This window comes from Pan troglodytes, chromosome 11 (genome assembly GCF_028858775.2).
Source record: "Pan troglodytes isolate AG18354 chromosome 11, NHGRI_mPanTro3-v2.0_pri, whole genome shotgun sequence".
Classification (NCBI taxonomy): domain Eukaryota; kingdom Metazoa; phylum Chordata; class Mammalia; order Primates; family Hominidae; genus Pan; species Pan troglodytes.
Genome location: NC_072409.2, coordinates 26,051,899 through 26,076,033, shown reverse-complemented (window position 1 = coordinate 26,076,033; position 24,135 = coordinate 26,051,899). Strand labels below are relative to the sequence as shown.

Below are 24,135 nucleotides of genomic sequence, written 5' to 3'. Positions count from 1 at the left end.
GAATCACTTGAACCTGGGAGGTGGAGGTTGCAGTGAGCCAAGATCATGCCACAGCACTCCAGCTTGGGTGACAGAGCGAGACTCCGTCTCTTAAAAAAAAAAAAAATCTTGTTTCTTGAGGGCAGTGGTTCTTGGATGGGAGGGGGAGTGGGGAAGTGGAGTAGAGAGGAGAGAATTTGATTGGTGAGTGGCATGAACTCTTTGAGAAAGCGTTCTGTGTTATTTATTCTCTGCACAATTTGCAAGTCATCATTTTAATACTTTTAGTTGACAAATAATTATCACATACTTCTATTTAAGGCATAGCGCTAGGCACAGAGCCAGGAGAGAGGGCTTAAAAATTCAACTTCAGTTGACATTGCTAGTTTTGTTAATCATGTTCAGAGCACTGTGGTTATGTTAGAGGAATGCATGTGAAGTGTTTATGAGTGAAATGATGTCAGGGATTTGCTTTAAAACACAGCAGCAAAAAATAAAATAGGGGACAGGAAAGATAAACATATTAACTGACAAAACTAACAATCGTTGAAGATAGGTGATGGATTCCTGTTAGTTTATTACAGCATCTTTACATTTTTGTATACTTTAGAATATTTCCACAATAAAAAGTTTTTAAAAATTACTTTCAACTGGGTGAGGTGGCTCATGCTTGTAATTCCAGCACTTTGGGAGGCCAAGGCGGGTGGATCACTTGAGGTCAGGAGTGCGAGACCAGCCTGGCCAACATGGCAAAACCGCGTCTCTACAAAAAATAGAAAAATTAGCCTGGCGTGGTGGTGCACGCCTATAGTCCCAGCTACTTGGGAAGCTGAGGTGGGAGGATCCTTTGAGCCTGGGAGATTGAGGCTGCAGTGAGCTGTGTTTGTGCCACTTCACCCAAGCCTGGGCAAGAGAGTGAGACCCTGTCTGAAAAACAAAAACAAACAAACAAAAAACTTCCTTTTTTTAGCTTTTTAAAAAAATTACAAAGAAACCCCCACCAAACTTTCGTTTTTGTTTTTTAATAGTATTAGCCTAGCTAGTCTGTCCTGCTATATGGTAGAGTCACTGGTGGTAAGATAGAGTTATTTATATTGATTTTCTGAAAACAGGGTACTTTTTTCTTTTGACTGTGATATTGGAATTAAAGGTATAATATTTAAATGCTTTAACGCTTTTTCATTTTGTATCCTTTATATAAGTTGAAGCAGTTGGAGGAAAGGCCTTGCCATGTATTGTTGATGTGAGAGATGAACAGCAGATCAGTGCTGCAGTGGAGAAAGCCATCAAGAAATTTGGAGGTAATACCTTAATTCTGAAAAAATTATTGGATATTGGTAAAATAAAGGTATAACTATAATGTTAATTTAAAAATTTGTTTTGAGTTTTGAATTTTCTGAGTCTTTGGAGAAATATGTATTCGCTCACGCAGAACATGGTTTAAAACCATCTGATAAGGCTGGGCGTGGTGGCTCACACCTGTAATCCCAGCACTTTGGGAGGCCGAGGCAGGCAGATCACTTGAGGTCAGGAGTTTAAGACCAGCCTGGCCAACATGGTGAAACCCCGTCTCTACTAAAAATACAAAAATTAGCTGAACATGGTGGTGGACGCCTGTAATCCCAGCTACTCAGGAGGCTGAGGTGGAAGAATTGCTTGAACCTGGGAGGTGGAGGTTGCAGTGAGCTGAGACTGCACCACTGCATTCCAGCCTGGGTGACAGAGCAAGACTCTGTCTCAAAAAGAAAAAAAAAAAAAAAGAAGAAAAAGAGTGTGGAGTGATAGACTGTGGAGACTGGGAAGAAAGAAGGGATGCAAGGGGGGTAGATGAAGAGAAATTACTTAATCGGTACAATGTTTGCTGTTTGGGTGATGGATACCCTAAAAGTCCTGGACACTGCACAATGTATGTATGTGAGAAAATTGCACTTGTGCCTTATATATTTGTTTTTGAAAAAATTCTTCCTTTATATGGTTAAATCTCATCTTCTTCACAAAGTCAGTTCTGTCACCATGCCAACTAATCAGAAGTATATTTTTCTTTCTCTGATTTCTTTTTTCTTTTTTTTTTTTTTTCAGAGACTGAGTCTTGCTTTTGTCACCCAGGCTGGAGTGCAGTGGCGCAATCTCGGCTCACTGCAACCTCTGCCTCCTGGGTTCAAGAGATTCTCCTGCCTCAGCCTCCCGAGTAGCTGGGATTACAGGCGCCTGCCACCATGCCCAGCTAATTTTTGTATATTTAGTAGAGACAGGTTTCGCCACATTGGCCAGGCTGGTCTGGAACTCCTGACTTCATGATCCACCCGCCTCAGCCTCCCAAAGTGCTGGGATTACAGGCGTGAGCCACCGTGCCCGGCCTCTCTGATTTCTTAAAACATTCATTTGATCCTTTTCTTGTACTATTTTAGATCTTAGTATTTCTTTTCTCCCCAATTAGTTCAAAAGTTCCTAGAAGAAAGGTGCTGGGGATTGAGCTAAGGCTTTCATGGTATTGTAGTAGGGCACCTAGGCATGTCCAAATCCTGCCTAAACCATTACCACTCTCCCCGCTAATGTTCTGGAGGACCATGTGTACATGTGAGGGACAATGGCCAGTGGAAAATGAGGTAATGCTTCAGTGTTAGCAAGGCTGTACTTATAATCCCAATGCAGAGTGCTGTGGGGTGCTGGACTGAAGCACGGAGCTTTGGCTCAAGTGGAGCCTCTTCCCTTAAATCCAAAATCTTACCCCTAGCCGGCAGCCTTTCCCAAAGAAATGTGAATGCCTGTGTCAGAAGAGGAGAGAAAATGCAAAATGATATTTGTCCAACTGATAGGGCCCTAAATGTGAAATGTGCCACACTCAAATGCAGGATATTTTATCTAAAATGACTTCACCTAGTAGTAAAAGTGGTTAACTAGTGCCACTTAGGATTTGATGTAATTAGTTTATCCACTAATTTTTGGAGAGGACCTAAGGGGAGAAAGCTGAAGCTTTTCATTCTCCCATATTCATTCAGTTTTAGTTCTTTTTTTTTTTCTTCTTTGAAACAGGGTCTCACTCTGTCACCCAGACTGGTATGTAGTGGCATGATCGTGGCTCACCACAGCTTTGGCCTCCTGGGCTCAGGTGATCCTCCAACCCCAGCCTCCCAAGAAGCTGGGACTATAGGTGCCCACCACCAGGCCTAGCTAATTTTTGTGTTTTTAGTAGAGATGGGGTTTCACCATGTTGGCCTGGCTGGTCTCAAACTCCTGACCTCAAGGGATCCACCCACCTCAACTTCTCAAAGTGCTGGGGTTACAGGCATGAGCCACTGTCCCCAGCCTTGAATTTATTATTTAATTTTTTAAAATTGTGGTAAAATACACATAACATAAAATTTACCATCCTATTTTTAAGTGTACAGTTCAGTGACATTGAAGTTTATTATATTGTTACACAACCATCATTAAGTACACTTTACAAAGAATAATGAAGACCAGGTAGAAACAAAGAAAAAATGTTTGACATAGTTTTTGTATTTTTACCATTTTCCTTTAATGTTATTTCACTAAGCATATAACTATAAGCAAAACTTGTTGGTTATAGGTAGAAACTAGATAGAATTTGCAGAAATAGTAGTTACTCTAGGTTTATTTTTGTGTGTGTGTGTATGAGTCACTAAAACAAAATTGATCCACTTTGATGATCTGCCTGGGATTGAAACAGTAGGTCTTTCTCTTTTCCCAGTTCTCAAGACCAGAAAGGAGCCTTTCCCTTTAAGTGAGGGGCCTTGGGGGAAGGGAGACTACTATGCTTGGAGGGAGGACAGGCCTTTGAAACTTCATGCTAGAGAGGAAGAAAGACTTTAAGGAATTTGATCCAAGGTTTATGGAGACAGGGAGGGACAACCAGGAGGTAAGAGAACAGTTAAGAGTGGAAGCTACAAACCACCGAAGACTAAGCCTCCTTGTAGTTTCACATGGAGCTCTGGCAATTGGCTGTATTTCCACTGTGCTAGTGACAATCATGCAGGTGCTATTTTGAAATAGCTACCAGTCTTGCACTGGTAGTGGTTAGTCATATTATCTAAAGGAAGTATAGCCATGCATTGCTTAATGATGGGGATATGTTCTGAGAAAGGCATTATTAGGTGATTTTATGATCGTATGAACATAGAGTATACTTACACAAACATAGATAGTCTAGCTGACCACATACCTAGGCTGTATGGCATAGCCTATTGCTTCCAGGCTGTAAAGCTGTATAACATGTTACTGTACTGACTACTGTAGGCGTTTGTAACACAACAGTAAGTAGGTATGTGAACATACTTAGACAGAAAAAAGATAAAATAAAAAAACAGTATTGTAATCTTAAGGGACCATGTTGCGTATATGGGCCATTGTTGACTGAAATGTTAGGTGTGGTACATGACTGTATTTGTGAATCACCTGAGGGTTCAAGAGAGTAAACGCTTTTTTTGTGTGTGATAAAAAGTCTTTCATTAAAATGAAATTGATTATTTTGAAAACAGGAATTGATATTCTGGTAAATAATGCCAGTGCCATTAGTTTGACCAATACATTGGACACACCTACCAAGAGATTGGATCTGATGATGAACGTGAACACCAGAGGCACCTACCTTGCGTAAGTTTGCAAGAAGAGTTGTGGGGGAGGATGTTGTGGTGTTTCTCAGGGAACTTACATAGTTGTAAACAGATTTGAGCCAAATTAACAGTGTAGTTCAAAATCTAGTCAATCCTTATAAAGGTCTAAAAGTCCTTCATTCAGTCAATAGCATTTTATTTTATTTTTTATTTACTTATTTTTTTGAGACGGAGTTTCATTCTTGTTGCCCAGGCTGGAGTGCAGTGGCACGATCTCAGCTCACTGCAACCTCTGCCTCCTAGGTTCAAGTGATTCTCCTGCCTCAGCCTCCTGAGTAGCTGGGATTACAGGCACCCACCACCACGCCCAGTTGATTTTTTGTATTTTTAGTAGAGACAGGGTTTTACCATGTTGGCCAGGCTGGTCTCGAACTCCTGACCTCAGGTGATCCACCCACCTTGGCCTCCCAAAGTGCTAGGATTACAGGCGTGAGCCACCATGCCCAGCCCGATAGTATTTTAAATATCTTTATTTGGAGCTCCTTTTCTCTATGAATTTAGGAAAGACTAAAGTAGGCTGAGTGCAGTGGCTCACACCTGTAATTTCAGCACTTCGAGGGGAGTATTATTGGAGGCCAGGAGATTGAGATTGAGATGCACCAGATGGCAAGACGCTGTCTCTACAAAAAAAAGTTTTTAAAATCAGGCAGGCATAGTGGTGTGTGTGCTACTGAGACCGTGGTGGTGGTCCCATCTACTCAGGAGACTGAGGCAAGAGGATCCCTTGAGCCCAGGAGTTTGAGGCTACAATGAGCTGTGATCATGCCACTGCACTCCAGCCTGGGTAACAGAGAAAGACTCTGTCTCCAAAGAAAAAAAAAAAAGACTAAAGTGTAGCTCAAGCATTTTCTCAAATATTTGCATGTGTAAATACTTACATGTATACTCTGTCTTTCATAGGACACAGTCCTTTCATAGGACTATTTCGGATTACTGAAGCCAGCAATAGTCTCCTTCCTCTGAAAAAGACCTGGCGTTAAAAAAAAAAAAGACGTAGGTTTTAGTTACTTAAATAACAGTAAGGTCATTCTCATTATGAATCACACTTTATTGTAACCAATAAAAACACTAATACTTTCTTGGGCTCTGCCAGGGAAATGTAGACTATCGAATGAAAGAACATAGTCTTGATCTGTTCTGGATTCATCAGACAACCCGTCTTATTGTCCATTTATTTATTTGTTTATTTACCCTCTGGTTCTATATTTTCCATGTGGATATCAGGATACATCAGGTTAAAACTTGCTTCTGTACCTTACATGTATCTTGTTAACACACAGAACAGGTGGTTAGGAGCTTAGGCTCTGGAGTAAGACTGCTTGGATTCAAATCTTAACACTCACCCCTCATGACTTTCTATTTTGTGACCTTGGACAAGTAACTTAACTTCTTGCAGATTCAGTTTCTTTACTTTTAAAATGGCAGTAATATAGTAATATGTTATAGGGTTGGTCACGAGGGTTAAATGTCTAAGTTATTAAGTTAGAGTCCTGAATTTTTCCCTCAGGTATGTTTTGTTGGGTCTGCAAAACTTGGCCCAGACAGTGTTAAAACAAAATTGTTTTCATTAGTTACCTACAGTCAAAGTTTTATTAGTTAGGGCCAGGCATGGCGGCTCATGCTTGTAATCCCAGCACTTTGGGAGGCTGAGCCAGGCGGGTCACTTGAGCCCAGGAGTTCGAAACCAGCCTAGACAACATGGCAAAACCCTGTCTCTACAAAAAATAGAAAAATGAGCTGGGGATGGTGGCACACAGGCCTGTAGTCCCAGCTACTTAGGAAGCTGAAGTGGGGGGATTGTCTGAATCTGGGAGGTGGACGTTGCTGTGAGCTGAGATCACCCTACTGCACTCCAGCCTGGGTGACAGAGCGAGACCCTGTCTCAAAAACTTTATTGGTTGCTTATGTTGAAAAAATTAGAAGATTTATACAGAAGTCCAGATTTCTAGCTTTTCTTGAAATCTTAGAAGATCTGGCCAAATAGAGAAGCATTACCACATAGCAATAGTTGCTGTAGCCGAGTGGCAGGGTTATCGACTGCCTCATCAGATGGGGCCAGAGCTCTGTTGTCTTCTGGATGCTGAGGACAGGCTAACAAGTTATATCATCGCATTTACACTGTTGTTTTTCTTTTCTTTTCTTTTTTTTTTTTTTAAGGAAAGTGTACGTGCATTTACTCTTTAACCTGTCATTCCCACATCTAGGGATTTACATTGAAAATATACTCCCAACAAAACAAACAAATAACCAAACAAACATGTGCAAGGTTACTCAATGTGACATTATTTGTAATTGCAAAATATTAGAGATGCCCTAAATGCCATGCCTAGGAGATGAGTTAAATAAACTCTATATACCTATACTTCAGTGAACTGGGCAGCTGTAAAAAGTAATGAGGAAGATCTCTGTGATCTGATATGGAATAACTTACAGCATATATTAAATGTAAAATTCAAAGTATAACTGTGTGTACAGATACAGATATAGATTACTTATTTATAGCATGTTACCTATTGCATGAAAAGAAGAAAAAGTCATACATAAAACACATATTTTTGCAAAAAGAAAACGGTGGGCCCTCTCCCTCTCCCCCTCCCCCACCCCCTCCCCCTCCCTCTCCCTCTCCCTCCCCACGGTCTCCCTCTCCCTCTCTTTCCACGGTCTCCCTCCGATGCCGAGCCGAAGCTGGACTGCACTGCTGCCATCTCGGCTCAATGCAACCTCCCTGCCCGATTCCCCCGCCTCAGCCCGCCGAGTGCCCGCGCCGAGTGCCCGCGACTGCAGGCGCGCGCCGCCACACCCGACCGGTTCCCGCACTCCCCTGGTGGAGACGGGGCTTCGCCGCGCCGGCTGGGCTGGTCCCCAGCTCCCAACCGCAAGTGATCCGCCAGCCTCGGCCTCCCGAGGTGCCGGGACTGCAGACGGAGTCCCGTCCACTCAGTACCCAATGGCGCCCAGGCCGGAGTGCAGCGGCGCGATCTCGGCTCGCCACAACCTCCACCTCCCAGCCGCCTGCCCTGGCCTCCCAAAGTGCCGAGACTGCAGCCTCCGCCCGGCCGCCACCCCGCCTGGGAAGTGAGGAGCGTCTCCGCCTGGCCGCCCATCGTCCGGGATGCGAGGAGTCCCCCTGCCCGGCCGCCCAGCCTGGAAAGTGAGGAGCGTCCCCGCCCGGCCGCCATCCCATCCAGGAAGTGAGGAGCGTCTCTGCCCGGCCACCCATCGTCTGAGACGTGGGGAGCCTGTTTTTCTTATATGAAAGGGGAAAGTGAAATATTTCTCATAACCACATCTCTCTCTGAATTGGGAAAATGAGACTTATGCCAAGAGGGCCGTATGTTCAAGCAAAATGGGTGAAAGCTTACTTGTTTGTAGATATAAGGCATATTTCTATAAATTCGATATGTAAGGTAGGTCTCTATTGAATGAAACCATATTGAATCCAACTGTAGTAAGAATTATGGCAAATGGCTGGGCACAGTGGCTCATGCTTGTAATCCCAGCACTTTGGGAGGCCATTGCAGGCAGATCACCTGAGGTCAGGAGTTTAAGACTAGCCAGGCCAACATGGTGAAACCCTGTCTCTACTAAAAATACAAAAAATTAGCCAGGCGTGGTGGTGCGCACCTGTTACTGGACTATTGCGGAGGCTGAGGCAGGAGAATCGCTTGAACCCAGGAGGCGGAGGCTGCAGTGAGCCAAGATCACACCACTGCACTCCAGCTTGGGCGGCAGAGTGAGACTCTGTCTCAAAAAGAAAAAAAGAATTATGGCAAGCCTATAGATTGTGATGAAAAACTTGAACTAGAAAGAGTTTGTGTTTATTTTCAAATAAAATAGGCAGTGTTGCTATGTGATACTGTCATGGTACTAGAAAAAGTTATATGGGAATAAAAATATTTTACAGCTGGCAAGTTTGTGAAAGAATTTCAATTGAATGTTAAGTATTTGTTTAAACAAATACTTAAAAATATAAACCTAGCCAGGAATATTATTGCTCAACATGTTGAACTAAGGCTTAGTTAAGGGCGTGTTGTGTGAATAAGTTTAATGATTTCTGGCAGTTTCTATTATAGATGATGAAGCCACAGATATACATATACAGGTTGAGTATCCCTGGTCTGAAAATCCCAAATCCAGAATGCTCTGAGATCTGAAACTTTTTGAGTGCTGACTCGACGCTCAAAAGAAATGCTCTTTGGAACATTAAGGATTTCAAATTTTTGGAGTAGTGATGTTGAACTGGTTAAGTATAATGCAGATATTTCAGAATGAAACCTGAAACAATTCTGGTCCCAAGCTAAACTTGTACCACACACCTAGGTATATGGCGTCAGGAGAATTTTGACGTGATTAAAAAGGTTTTAGACTGGGTTTTCATGACATGAAATGACTTCTAAGGTATTGACAAATATCTTGGCAAGTTTAAGGCAGATTTATCAAAACTACTAATCATAACTATAGGCAGTGCTGTAGCAGTGGTCAGTGTTAACTTTAGACTTATTAAAATCTAAACAAATGTAGGTATATGTTTTGCAGGGGTGCAGAAATTGTTTGTTCATTGTATCATTCACTAGGAATTGCTCCCTACTAACAAAGTTAAAAATATACATGTTTTCTTTCCAAGAGATGATCAATACAAGTAAAGCATTGAATTTTATGTAGATTTGTCAAAATTAGTAATCATAACTATAGACTTGACCTTTTAAACTGACATTATGACTGATGTGTACATAAATGTATAAGTCTCTTTGTTTTTTCCTTGTGAAATTATGTCTTTGGAAGCCCATTTGGCAAAAATAATTTGGTCTACTTTCCTATATTGAGGTCATTTTTCAAAAATGAAAGTGATGTCTTAACCCACATTTTTAGATGTGAAGGTGCAATTAAAAACAAAACAGACCAGGTGGGGTGGCTCACGCTTGTAATCTCAGCACTTTGGGAGGCCGAGGCAGGCGGATTACTTGAGCCCAGGAGTTTGAGATCAACCTGGGCAACATAGTGAACCCTGTCTCTGTTTTAAAAAAAATTAAAGTTAAAATTAAAACTCTCACACAAAGATTCTACTCACTATTGAAAGTTCCTACCTTTATAAACAGCCACTTAAAAAAAAACCCACTAAATAAAATTAAATATTGCTCCCAGTTAAAAGCAGATTGCAATGCCAAATGAAAGACCTCACACTGACTTTTGGGTCAAAGAAAAGTGTCAGATTTTTGGCCTTCTATGAAAGGTATGTTATAAAATGAAAATTCATAATGAAATATTTCTATTTTGGCCGGGTGCGGTGGCTCACGCCTGTAATCCCAGCACTTTGGGAGGCCAAGGCGGGCAGATTACCTGAGGTCGGAAGTTCGAGACCAGCCCGACGAACATGGAGAAACCCCGTCTCTACTAAAAATACTAAATTAGCAAGGTGTGGTGGCACACGCCTGTAATCCAGCTACTCGGGAGGCTGAGGCAGGAGAGTTGCTTGAACCCAAGAGGCAGAGGTTGCGGTGAGCCAAGATCACGCCATTGCACTCCAAGAGTGCAACGAGAGCAACAAGTGCGAAATTCCCTCTCAAAAAAAAGAAAAAAAAGAAAAGAAAAGAAATATTTCCATTTTATTTTATTTTTACTTCCCTGGTAACTCACAGAACATATTTCTTTTTTAATTTGTATTTTTCAATTTAATTTATTATATACTCTCCAGTATTACATTGTTTGTATCATGTTAAATGCTTTTAGAAGCTTAGTAGTAAGGTTCAGTTGTATCTCTGAACAGTTGATTTTTCTTATTCCCAGCTGTTTGAAATGCTTATTCCCTGGTGCCGTAAAGAAATAGCACTTGAACATAAATTTAATTTACTCAGCAAGGCTGTTTTTATACTTTCTGCAGAAAGGGTACACTTGCCAGCAGTTTTGCCACAAGAGTACACCGATCAAAGGAGACAGGGTCATTTATAACCTGACGCGTCCACCCTACTGCTGTGTCCGGTTTCCATTGGCTGGAACGGGACCTCACGTTCTGTATTTGTCCTGGTTGGCTAGCAACTTAGAACTTTTTTTTAAAAAGAGGCAAAGGCAGAGGAGAACAAAGGAAGGAGGAGGTAACTTGTGGAATGCTGAGAAAGGTAAAAAACCTTCAAATAAGGAAGAGGAACAGGCTATGACCTAATGCTTGCTTGGACCAGTATATGCATGCCAGGGCAAATATTTAGGCTAAATTGTGGGAGCTAAGAACTTAAAGTACATTATTTCTTTATCGCGGCTAGCAGATATTTAAGAATGTTAGTACGGGTCTTTGAATACATTTTGCTTCTAAAGAAGTTACTATTTATTCCTAATTAGACAGGGAGGAAAGTCTTTGAAGAGGAACCTCTAGTTTTTACAGCAGCTCACTTTATTCATTTACTCAAATGCCTTACAGGTCTTTGAGTTTGCAACCCCAAGTAAGTAAAATAATTCATGAAAGGTACTAAAAACAGAGTCTGGCACATAGTTAAGTTTTCAGTAAACGTAACTATTTTATTCGGCTGAAGGTATCAGTATCTAAGTGTGGTGCTAAGAGTTTTCAATATAATATACAAGAGGGCATGCTACTGTGACAGATGCACCTGATGTAGGATTAGCAATGTTGAGGTCCAGGCCAGCAAAGTGCAGAGGGAAAGGTCTTGTCCCATAGATCAAAGGAAAGCTCATGTTTAGAATGTAAATGAAATGAGCTCTTTCCTTTGAGTGTAAAATATGGTCTTATTTACTGGAGTAGATTTAGTTTGTTTCTTCTTGATGCTTCGAGTTGCAGTTTCACTGTTTTAATGAAACTCAGCTGTAATATTGTTTGCCCCACCTCACCTCACCTCCATAAAAGTGAAGCATCTTTGGAAATGAAAACAGTTATCTACCAAAACCCCTCTAGTGGTATTGATTATATTTGGTAAGCTTGGTAAGATGTTGCTGTTTTTAACACCAGTATTGTACATTTGGTAATTAAAAAACTGACTTGAAAGAAGAATGAACTAGTTCATTCACAGCTCCTGGCTCAGGGTAAAGAAAAAAAAAAAAGAATGGACAAGTTCAGAGTCCCAGAAGTCCTAGAAGTCATTGAATGTAAATGAAAGCTAAATTTGTAGCTAAAATAAAGCTATAAATTAAGCTATAATATATTATTTAGCTGCTGACATTATATAAAAATTAACATTTTAGAAATATTGGATCTGAATCTTAAATAAATTACCTACCTTAATGAGTGACTTTTTAAAAATAAAGCTATGTATTGCACCCAAAGGCATATTTTATATTGGTGAAAATTAAATTTGGGAATGTAATGAGAGTTATATTACTAAATTACAGTTCCAATGTAGATGAAATAAATCAGCATACATAATACTAACAACAGCGATTGTTTATTTCATGTTTAGTATATACATTGTCCTAAGTATCTCATATATATCATCTAATTTTAATCTCTTGGTCAATCATAGAAGGTAGTGAGTATTACCAACATTTGCAGAGGAGAGAACTGAGCATTAGAATGCTATACAATTTTCCCAAGATCACACAATGAAGGGGCAGAAGCAGAATTTGAACCCTGGTCTGTCTTGACTTGAACACTCATGTTATTTACCACTGTGCTGACCGACAAGTATATTAACTATCTCTGAAAATTACATATGTGTGTTAGGGAGGCAGAATTTGGGATGGTTGTGGTTGCGGATAACCTCATTTGGGCTTAAGGCTAGTATGTCAAGGATTTGTTTTTTTCCATCAAGCGGATCATGTTGTCAGGCCATTAAGCAGAATTTCAAAGGATGAAAATTAGTTGCTTTTTCTGTCTTAATTCTAGAAAGCAAACAAAAGTACCCTATGAACAAAACAAACAAACAGTTCCTTACAGATTTCTGAGCAAGTTCAGTTACTCTGTAGGAGTAGTTTAAAATGTATCTTGGCCGAGCGCGGGTGGATCACGAGGTCAGGAGTCGAGACCATCCTGGCTAACACGGTGAAACCCCGTCTCTACTAAAAATACAAAAAATTAGCCGGACGTGGTGGCGGGCGCCTTGTAGTCCCAGCTACTCAGGAGACTGAAGCAGGAGAATGGCGTGAACCTGGGAGGCGGAGCTTGCAGTGAGTGATTGTGCCACTTCACTCCAGCCTGGGCAACAGAGCCAGACTCCGTCTCAAAAAAAAAAAAAAAAGTGGATTGGCCCGGCATGATGGCTCACACTTGTAATCCTAGTACTTTGGGAGGCTGAGGCGGGTAGATCGCTTGAGTCCAGGAGTTTGAGACACGCCTGCGCCACATAGCAAGACCCTGTTTCTAAAAAAAAAAAAATTTACAAAAACTATCCAGGTAGCTGGGCATGCTGGCACATGCCCGTAGTCCCAGCTACTCAGGAGGCTGAGGTGAGAGGACCACTTGAGCTGGGGAGGCAGAGGCTACAATGAGATGTGATCATGCCACTGCACTCCAGCCTGGCAACAGAGAGACCCTGTCTTAAAATTAAAAAAAAAAAAAAAAAAAAGAGAAGTTGGCTGGTCGCAGTGGTTCACACCTGTAAACCTATAATCCTGGCACTTCGGGAGTCTGAGGTAGGAGGAGTGCTTGAGTCCAAGGGGTTCAAGACCAGCCTGGGCAACAAAGCTAGACCCTGTCTCTAAAAAAAAAAAAAGTACAAAAATTAGCTGGGCATGGTGGTGCACACCTGTAGTTCCAGCTACTCGGAAAACTGAGGTGGGAGGATTGCTTGAGCCCAGGAGCCCAGGAGCTCAAGGCTTTAGTGAACTGTGATCGAGTCATGCACTCCAGCCTGGGCAACAGAGCAAGGCCCCCTCTCTTAAAAAAAAAAAAGTGGAGAAATTGTTAGAAAGCTATTAAATTTGGCTTGTATTTTCTTTTGCTTTCAGATCTAAAGCATGTATTCCTTATTTGAAAAAGAGTAAAGTTGCTCATATCCTCAATATCAGTCCACCACTGAACCTAAATCCAGTTTGGTTCAAACAGCACTGTGGTAGGTGGTAGGTGGTAGGGTGAGGGGATGGTTTGTGCTTAATTTGTTTTGAATTAAATCTGTGTATGTCTGATGTAATCACAATCTGCACATAACATTCAGCATTGAATTTTCTATGCCAAATCATTAAGTGGCATTTGGAAAGTAGATTCTTCATCTTTTATCTGTAATTTAAAAAATTGAGGCATAATTTACATTCAATAAAATGCACAGCTCTTAATGGTTCAGTTTGATGAGTTTTGAGAAATGTATATAACCAACACCCAAATCAAGATACAGATTTTTACCATTTCAGAAAGCTCTTTCATTTCCCAATGAGTGTGTTTTACTGTGTGTAATTTATTCATCTATAAAGTTGGTTAAAAACTATCTATGAGATACTTTATTTTTCTTAGACAGGTATGCACCTGTAGTCCTAGCTACTTGAAAGGCTGAGGTGGGAGGATCGCTTGAGCCCAGGAGTTTGAGGCTGCAGTGAGCTATGATCATGGCACTGCACTCCCGCCTGGGTGACAGAGCGAGACCCTGACTCTAAAAAAAAAAAAAAAAAAAAGACAAAAAAACCCTATTACCTTTCATAGCAAACTAATGGTTTAAGGTAAATATGCTAAGCAACAAGATTTACATATAGGTGCCTCCTTTAAAATAGTTGTATCAAACACTTAGTTTTTATTTCAGCACAATTCACTAACATTTGGAAAGGCACTTGGAATGGGAACCCACAGAGCAAAACTGAAAGAAGTTCCACTTTAATTGACTAGGTTAAATACATTTGCAGCCTTTTTTTATTATTGTTTTACTAGCAGTAGTTTCCCTTTAAATAAACACTTTCATTCTTAAAAAAAAAAAAAGTCCAGGCATGGTGGCTCACATCTGTAATCCCAGCACTTTGGGAAGCCGAGACAGGCAGATCACTTGAGGTCAGGAGTTTGAGACCAGCCTGGCCAACATAGTGAAACTCCATCTCTACTAAAAATACAAAAATTAGCTGGGCATGGTGGCGCACACCTGTAATCCCAGCTACTCGGAGGCTGAGGCACAAGAATCACTTGAACCTGGGAGGTGGAGTTTGCAGTGAGCCAAGATTGCACCACTGTGCTCCAGCCTGGGCAACAGAGTGAAACTGTGTCTCAAAAAAAGAAACATATTAAGAGATAATAATGTAATTTACCCTCATAGTATTAAGAAAAATGAAAGTTTATTACCGTCACTTTTATTTTAATCAAATATTAGGAGGGAGATATATAAAACGATTTCATCTCTGTTCACTTCTATAAAACCTGTTCTTTACAATATAGTACAGTGAAAAGTTATATTTTATATTATTGAAAAGAATTCTCAAAAATATATCAGGGAGGCTGGGTACGGTGGCTCATACCTGTAATCCCAGCACTTTGGGAGGCCAAGGCAGGTGGATTGCTTGAGCCCAGGAGTTCAAGACCAGGCTGGGCAATGTGGCAAAACCCTGTCTCTACAAAAAATTGAAAAATTAGCCAGGCTTGGTGGCACACACCCATAGTCCCAGCTACTCGGGAGGCTGAGGTGAGAGGATTGCTTGAGCCCAGGAGGTAGAGGCTGCAGTGAGTCGTAATCACACCACTGCACTCCAGCCTGAGTGACAGAGTGAGACCCTGTCTCAAAAAAAAAAAAAAGAGTATGTGTATATATATGTATATATGTATGTGTGTGTATATACATGTGTGTATTACTATTTTCTTCCTGATATATATGTGTGCGTGGGTGTGTTGTATGTATATACATATATATACACATGTATATGTATATACACACATATATATACACATACATATGTATATACATACATGCACACATATATCAGGAAGAAAATAGTAATAGAAAAATTGGTTATTTCTACTCACAAGTTAATCAAATTAATTTCTTTTATAATTAAATTATTTTTTTTTTGTGGTTCTTTCAGCTTATACCATTGCTAAGTATGGTATGTCTATGTATGTGCTTGGAATGGCAGAAGAATTTAAAGGTGAAATCGCAGTCAATGCATTATGGCCTAAAACAGGTATGTATTTTTAAAAACTTCATTTGTTAGATTTTCATGTATTGTCCTTGACACTTAATATTATTTTTTGACAGAATCTCACGCTGTCATCCAGGCTGGAGTGCAGTGGTGTGATCTTGGCTCACTGCAACCTCTGCCTCCTGGGTTCAAGCAGTTCTTGTGCCTCAGCCTCCCAAGCAGCTGGGACTATAGGTGCACACCACCATGCCTGGCTAATTTTTTGTATTTTTAGTAGAGACAGGGTTTCACCATGTTGGCCAGGCTGGTCTCGAACTCCTCAAGTGATCCGCCCACCTTGGCCTCCCAAAGTGCTGGGATTACAAGCATGAGCCACCACGCCCGGCCTGTCCTTGACACTCTTGAGGTGCATCTTGGGTATGATAGGGTGAGAGTATGTAGACTGTTAACACTAACTTCAATCTGTTTGTTGGGAAACAAGTTCAACTTTTTATTGTACAACATAAGATCCTTTTCAATCATCTTCCTGCCTTGGCTTAGACTACATGAGTGACTCTTCAGCCAATAGCCTTTGTAGGAACATTGACCACCGGAACACTTTAAGAATCTTTTGAAGGCCAACAGGAGAAGCTGCACTTCCCCAACTCTTTCTCCATCTTTGTTTCTGGAACCTACCTAAATTCTGCAGATTCTCATACTTTTGTTTTCTCCTCACACATTCTAACAAATGCTTTTTAACATTTTTGTATTCTTACTGGCCTTGTCTTTTTCCTTTAGAAAAAGCTGGATTATCTTTCTTTTCACATGAATTCTTCTGAATTCACAGAGTACCTGGAACCCTGTGAGATGACAGAAGAACCTGTGTATGCCTGGGCTTGGTGTGCAAATTTACAGTTATGATATAACAGAAGTTGATGGCTTCCTTGCTGGGCAATAAGATATATAAAAATGAGGGAAAGCCAGCAAAAATGAGAAAAAAGGAAAGCCTGTCTTTCTTATAGGTTCTTACCCTCTGCTTGTATATCAGAGTAGCTTAAAGGAAGAAAAAGAGACGATAACATTTCACTACACATTTTTCCATGTACTAGTGGGTAATGCCCATGAAAACCTTAACTTCTTTTTATCTTAAGTGTAAATGGTGCTGGGTGTGGTTACAGATGGCTCATGCCATCCCAACACTTTGGGAGGCCAGGGTGGGCAGATCACTTGAGGCCAGGAGTTTGAGACAAGCCTGGGCAGCATGGCAAAACTCCATGTCTACTAAAAATAGGATAAATTAGCCAGTTACTTGGGAGGCTGAGGCATGAGAATCACTTGAACTTTGGAAACAGAGGTTGCAGTGAACCCAGATTGGACCACTGCACTCCATCCTGGGCAACAGAGCAAGACCCTGTCTCAACAACAACAACAAAATATGTAAATGGCAATCACATCCCAGAAAAGTATGTCTAATGATAAAGAGTATGCAGAGGGACTGGGTGTGGTGCCTCACTCCTGTAATCCTAGCACTTTGGGAGGCTGAGATTGGATGGGAGGATTACTTGAGGCTAGGAGTTTGAAACCAGCCTGGGCAACATAGTGAGGCCTCTAAAACAAACAAACAAACAAACAAACAAACAAAAAACTAGCTAGGTGTAGTGGCGCACACCTATAGCCCCAGCTGAGATGGGAGGATCACTTAAGTCCGGGGGTTGAAGGCTGCAGTGAGCCATGGTCATGCTGTTGCACTTCAGCCTCAGCGACAGAGTGAGACCCTGTCTCAATTAACCCACTTCCCCTTTGTCCCGAGAATACTCTTGTCTCTAATTCTAATGTAACATCATATACATTTCTGTTACATTAGGGTTTTCCCATTTGTCCCGAGAATACTCATCTCTAATTCTAATGTAACATCATATGCATTTCTGTTACATTAGGGTTAGAGACAAGTTCTGTTTAGAAATAACTCAATAACTTTTATGTTTTCACATTGAAAATCAGTCAGATTTGCTTCAGCCTCAACGTGTGTGTTTATGTAAAATTAAATGAGCGCTGGTAATTTTTTTTTTCCTAAACAGGAAGTGGGTTAAAAAACAAACAAAAAAAGAGAATGCATAGTGGGAACCACTTTTTCATTTCACTCTTTAAAAATTTAACAGGCCAGTTGCAGTGGCTCGTGCCTGTAATCCCAACACTTTGAGAAGCAGAGGCAGGAGGATCTCTTGAGCCCAGGAGTTCAAGACCAGCCTAGGCAACATAGTGAGACGCCATCTCTACAAAAAATTAAGTTAGCTGGGCACAGTGGAGCATGCCTGTGGTCACAGCTTCTCGTGAGGCTAAGATTGTAGGATTGCTTGAGCCCTGGAGATTAAGGCTGTAGTGAGCCGTGATCATGCCACTGTGCTCTAGCCTTTTGAGACAGGACAGAGTGAGATCCTGTCTCAAAAAAACAAACAAACAAAAATTGAACAGAAACTTGATTACACTCACATTGGAATTTAAACAGAAAATCAACATGGCCCCTCTACGAGGAACCACCTTAGGAATCAATACTGGTGTTTCTGCTCCTAGGGTAGTGCTCTGCCTGTAATAGTCACTCAGATCTTTGTAAATGCATGATATTTTTGGATTCCTTTGGAAAGTCTTCATATTCTTCATTACATTAAAAAAATTTTTTTTGTAGTTTTTTTTAGTGGAAAGGGGGTTTTGCCATATTGGCCAGGCTGGTCTTGAACTTCTTGCCTCAAGTGATATATCCTCCTCAGCCTCCCAAAGTGCTGGGATTACAGGCATGAGCCACTGCACCGGCCTCATTACATTTTTGAAAACATTTCTACTGATGGCAAATTGGAATCTTTTTCACTGAATTTGCCGGCAGAGGGGGTTTCTAGATGACTACTGGAATTCATGTCCCTGCCGTCCCTCCCTTTCCCCTGATTGGAGCAGCTGCTAGGGCGGTGGGCAGGTGAGCCTAGGAAGGAATGAGTAAGACTTGATTCTGTAAGAGAAGGAACTTGAGAAGCTTGTGAAAGACTGTTCTCTCTGAGCTAGAGGACAGAATGGAGCCAGGTGAGAGAACTTGAGAAAGAACAGATACTCAGAAGGGCTTTGACCATGGAGATCTGAGGATTCAACAGGGTGACTCAACAGGCAAGATAAGTATTTCCTATCCTTGAGGAGTAGAAGTGAGGAGACCTCGGAGACTTCTTCAAGTCCCAAAAGAGATTCAGTGACTGGTATATCTGATACGATAACTTACTACTGCTGGCAAAGCTGGCATCATTTAAACTATCCCGGGCGACAGAGTGAGACTGTCTCAAAAAACAAACAAACAAACGAACGAACTATATAAGGGTGAACGGTGCTATAAGGAAACAAAGAAAAATTGCAGTACAGCTAAGAGGACCCAATATCCAGACATGGAAAAAATAAACAGAACACCAACACCCAGAATAGCAGTTTTCAGTGAAATCAAACTGCTAAAGAAAAAATATCTCAATTTAAAAACAAAAATCCTGACATAAGAGATTGAAATATAATATGAAAAATGCTCTCTGGAACTAAAAATAGATTGTGTTTTTAAAATATACATATATATGTATGTAATAGTTGAAGGGTTGGCTGTTGAGTAACACCTGGGTAAGCAGCTTGGATATTCTAGTGCAAGAAGTGTCTCAGAAGAGCAGAAACACCCTGAAGTAAATGGAGAGAGACTTAGAGGACACATCCGGGGAACTTCACATGCAAATACCAGGAGTCCCAGAAGGAGGTCTGGAAAGAGAACAAATAGAGGAGAAACAATAATTGAATGAATAATAGGAAACATTTCCCTTGAGCTGAAGAAAGACCGATATGGATGTAGACTAAAAGGTTTACCAAATTTGAGGCTGAATTTATGAGGGGGAGAAAGACATCTGGGAGAACCTCAGAATTTCAAGGATAAAAAAATCTTCCAAGCCTTCAGGCAGAATATATGTTACTTACAAAGGAAAATGATTGCAGACTCTTTTATCTTCAATGCCAGAAACTAGAAGGCAGTGGAATAACATCTGTACGTTGCTGATACAAAGGGACTCAGCCAAGATAGTTACTTATTGACAAGATGAAGGGAAGATATGTGGATATGCTACCACACTTGAGAAGAGTCTTGTAGAAAGGGCTGTTAACCAAGCAGCAAATCTGTCAGAACAGAGAGTTTTCAAGATAGGAGTCAGAAAAAAGAGGAGAGAAAATAATGGCTAGCAAATAAACCTGTAGTATATTTAATATATGGTCAAATGTACATGGATTATATAGAATAACTGGGAATATGAAATGCAAGTACCAAATAACAACTCCCTATATTGAAGAGACAAGATAAGAGAAAAGTTTAATAATTGTCTCTAGCCAAAAGCACTACACTGTCTTCAAAACCTGGAATTTGGGGAAGAGGGAAATGTGGAAGTCATTGAATTCTTTTCTTTTCTTTTTTTTGAGACGGAGTTTCGTTCTTGTCGCCCAGGCTGGAGAGCAGTGGCACAATCTCGGCTCACTGCAACCTCTGCCTCCTGAGTAGCTGGGTTTACAGGCGTTTGCCACCATGCCCAGCAAATTTTTGTATTTTTAGTAGAGAGGGGGTTTCACCATGTTGGCCAGGCAGGTCCCAAACTCCTGACCTCAGGGATCCACCTGCCTCGGCCTCCCAAAGTGCTGGGATTACAGGTGTGAGCCACTACCCCAGGCCAGAAGTCCCTGAATTCTAAAGGACTTATATGAGCATGGGAACATTAGGGAAGGGAACACTTTCTAACCGTCTCGTTTTGAGGCAGCTACAATTCTAGATGGTATCTTTGTTGTTGTTTGTTTTTTGAGACAGAGTCTCACTCTGTCGCCCAGGCTGTGTGCAGTGGCACAATTGGCTCACTGCAACCTCTGCCTCTGAGGCTCAAGCGATTCTTGTGCCTCAGCCTCCCGAATGGCTGGGATTACAGGCACTCGCCCCCACGCCCAGCTAATTTTTATATTTTTAGTAGAGACAGGGTTTCACCATGTTGGCCAGGCTGGTCTCAAACTCCTGACCTCAGATGATCCTCCTGCCTTGGCCTCCCAAAGTGCTGGGATTACAGGCCTGAGCCACCACACCTGGCCTAGATGGTATCTTTTAAAAAAATTAGACTGGGCGCAGTGGCTCACGCCTGTAATCCCAGCACGTTAGGAGGCTGAGGTGGGCGGATCACGAGGTCAGGAGATTGAGACCATCCTGGCTAACATGGTGAAACCCCATCTCTACTAAAAATACAGAAAAATTAGCCGGGCATAGTGGCGGGCGCCTGTAATCCCAGCTACTTGGGAGGCTGAGGCAGGAGAATGGCATGAACCTGGGAGGCAGAGCTTGCAGTGAGCCGAGATCGTGCCACTGCACTCCAGCCGGGGCGACAGAGCGAGACTCCATCTCAGAAAAAAAAAAAAAAATTATATTTTCTGTTTGGTGCTAGGGTGTATAGAAATGTTTTTGCATTTAAACATTATAGGCAGCTACCTTTCTAAACTTTCTTGTTGAGTCTAATAATTTATCTAGAGTCTCCTGGATTTTCTGTGCAGGTAATAATATAATCTATAATAATATTCCAATTCTTACATCCTTGGTTTCCTTTTTCTTGCTTTACTGCACTCTCCTCTCTCTTCCTCTCTAGCCTTCACCAGTAGTTTTCTCTTGACTTATTGAGAGCCCAGCAATGCTTTTAAGAAATGTTTATGGCTTATTTATAGTTTTATTGTAATAAGACAGCCCTTTAGAGTATATAAGTCACCATATAGTTGATCCATGAACAATGTGGTATTAGGGATGCTGGCTCCTAGCAGTGAAAAAAAGAAAACGTATTTCCAAAAGCAGAAGACTAGTCCTATCCATTTTTAATTAAATATATTACTAGATATTTTATATTTTTATTTTTTCAATATATTTTCTAATTTGTTAAAGTATATATTAACATAAAAACTATATACCTTTATTACAAATATACTAGTAAACTGAACTCTCTTATTAGTACTGAAGTTTTCTGCAGATTCTCCTAGTTTTTTTAGGTTTAAAGTCTTATCACAAAAAGTGACAACTGTGTTTCTGCCTTTTTGTTATATGTTAAATTATTTTTCCATTTCTTATTAGATTAGCTAATCCTTTTAGAACAATGTTGAATAGTAACAATGATGGGACCTATATTTGTTGTGTTCTTGTCAATAATGGGAATGCTTTTCATCATAATATATATGCAGTTTCTTCCCTTTTTTTAACTTCAGTTCTTGCATCCTTTCTACTACTTAATGCTGTGTTAGTATTAAATGTGATAGTTAAAGCATTAAGGTCTTACTTGATTTGCTGGAAATTTTTGTGTAATGTTCCTATCTACTAAGTGGACTTGGTAAGTTGGTAACTTATTCTGAACTACCATAAAATCTCCATGTAAGTTTTTAAATGCTTATTAAAATTGAAATATTACTTTTTAGTCATATCTCAAACTTGGAACTATTGGAGAATTAAGCAATACCATATTGTTTCTGCCCTTAGTGGTTTACAAATTTTGTTAGGGCAAATAAACCATACAAATATAATGCAACCAGAGAAGTAATCTACCTAGATACTCCTCAAATGTGTGAACTCTTGATTGTAAAGTTCAAATAGATTTCCATAATCTGTTAATTATGGAAATTAATTCCATCTGTATCTTTTCTTCTGTGAGAGCCTTTGAGCTTTCATATTCTTGGTGTCACATTTTGTTTAATTTTCTTATTAGCATACTTATTCTGTATTCCAGATTCTCAATTAACCATATAATATAGTTCACGTAAAGAAATGATAGAACTGATTTTTATTTATTTATTTTGAGATAAGATCTTGCCCTGTTACCCAGGCTGGAGTGCAGTGGCATGATCACAATCGCTCACTGCAGCCTTGACCTCCTGGGCTGAAGCCATCTTCCTGCCTCAACCTCCTAAATAGCTAGAACCACAGGTGCATACCACCATGCCCAGCTAGTTTTTCAGTTTGTGTGTGTGTGTGTGTGTTTGTGGAGATGGGGTCTTGCCATGTTATTCAGGCTGGTCTCGAACTCCTGGGCTCAGGAAATCCTTGCACCTTGGCCTCCCAAATTGTTGGCATTACAGGCGTGAGCTACTGTGCCCTGCTAGAACTAATTTTGATAAAATATCCAAACATCACATTAGTATTTAAAATTATTCAGTTTCTCTTTGCTTCTTTGGGTTTGTGGCACCCTGGTCACCCCCATCTGGCTGTGATAGCCTCTGTAGTCCGTGGCCTGGCAGTTTGCTCTTCTTCTAAGGTTTCTTTCCCTACACAATCCCCACTTTCTGGTAAGCCTTCCTTTTTTTTTTTTTTTTTGAGACGGAGTCTTGCTCTGTCGCCCAGGCTGGAGTGCAGTGGCATGATCTCAGCTCACTGTAACCTCTGTCTCCCGGGTTCAAGCGATTCTCATGCCTCAGTCTCCCAAGTAGCTGGGACTTCAGGCGCCTTTCACTATGCCTGGCTAATTTTTGTATTTTTAGTAGGGACAGGGTTTCGCCATTTTGGCCAGGCTAGTCTCAAACTCCTGACCTCAGGTGATCCACCCGCCTTGGTCTCCCAAAGTGCTGGGATTATAGGCATGAGCCACTGCTCCTTGCCCTGGCAAGGTTTCTATGAGGTCTGTTAGGTGTACATCCTGCAGCTTATTGGTTTAAAATGTACTAGCCTGTGATGTGGTCTCTTTGGGGCCAATTGGGAGAAAGAAAAATCGATAGTGCAGCAGTTTTGATACTGAATATTGACAGGTGTCTTTATGAAATAAAGAACCAGTCCCTCGAAAAAACAAAAATAAAATAATTAAGTTTCTGTATTGCACATATACTTCTTAGCTGTGTGAGCTGCAGTAGCTGTCTGTACCTAGCTTCCCCTTATATAAAATTAGGTATTATAAATAACCTCTAAAGCCCTTCGTTGCATATTTTTCAAACTTTTAATTATGAAAAAAGTCAAATATATGTACAAACATGTATACAAGTAGGGAGAGTAGTACATCACGTACTATTCCGCTTCAGCGATTTCACCACATGGCCAATCTAGTTTTACCAGCCCTCACATTTCCATCTCCCTTTAACCCCACTTCTAACCTCACCAGATTATTATATTATATTATTAATTAATTAATTGATTAATTATTTTTTCGAGACAGAGTCTCACTCTGTCACCCAGGCTGGAGTGCAGTGGCGCGATCTCAGCCCACTGCAGCCTCCACCTCCCAGGTTTAAGTGATTCTCCTGCCCCAGCCTCCCGAGTAGCTGGGATTATAGGCGCCCACCGCTGTGCCCAGCTAATTTTTGTATCTTTAGTAGAGAGGGTGTTTTGCCATGTTGGCCAGGCTGGTCTTGAACTCCTGACCTCAAGTGATCCACCCGCCTCGGCCTCCCAAAGTGCTGGGATTACAGGCCTGAGCCACTGCGCCTGGCCCTCACCACATTATTTTTAAGCAGATCTCAATCATAGCATCATTTCATCTGTACATACTTCAATATGTATTTTTAAATG

General features: G+C 40.9%; 1 protein-coding gene across 2 annotated transcripts in view; it reads left to right on the top strand.

Annotated features, from left to right (window-relative positions):
- HSDL2 (hydroxysteroid dehydrogenase like 2) overlaps positions 1 to 24,135 on the top strand; it is a 96,927-nt gene that overhangs the window by 24,790 nt on the left and 48,002 nt on the right. Inside the window, exons 3-6 of one of the 2 annotated variants that reach the window (NM_001199077.3) lie at positions 1,182 to 1,280; positions 4,479 to 4,593; positions 13,500 to 13,603; positions 15,543 to 15,641. In NM_001199077.3, coding sequence (NP_001186006.1) covers positions 1,182 to 1,280; positions 4,479 to 4,593; positions 13,500 to 13,603; positions 15,543 to 15,641 — 417 coding nt within the window. The remainder of the gene's footprint in view (positions 1 to 1,181; positions 1,281 to 4,478; positions 4,594 to 13,499; positions 13,604 to 15,542; positions 15,642 to 24,135) is intronic. The other variant, XM_009457050.4, reaches the window with a different exon arrangement.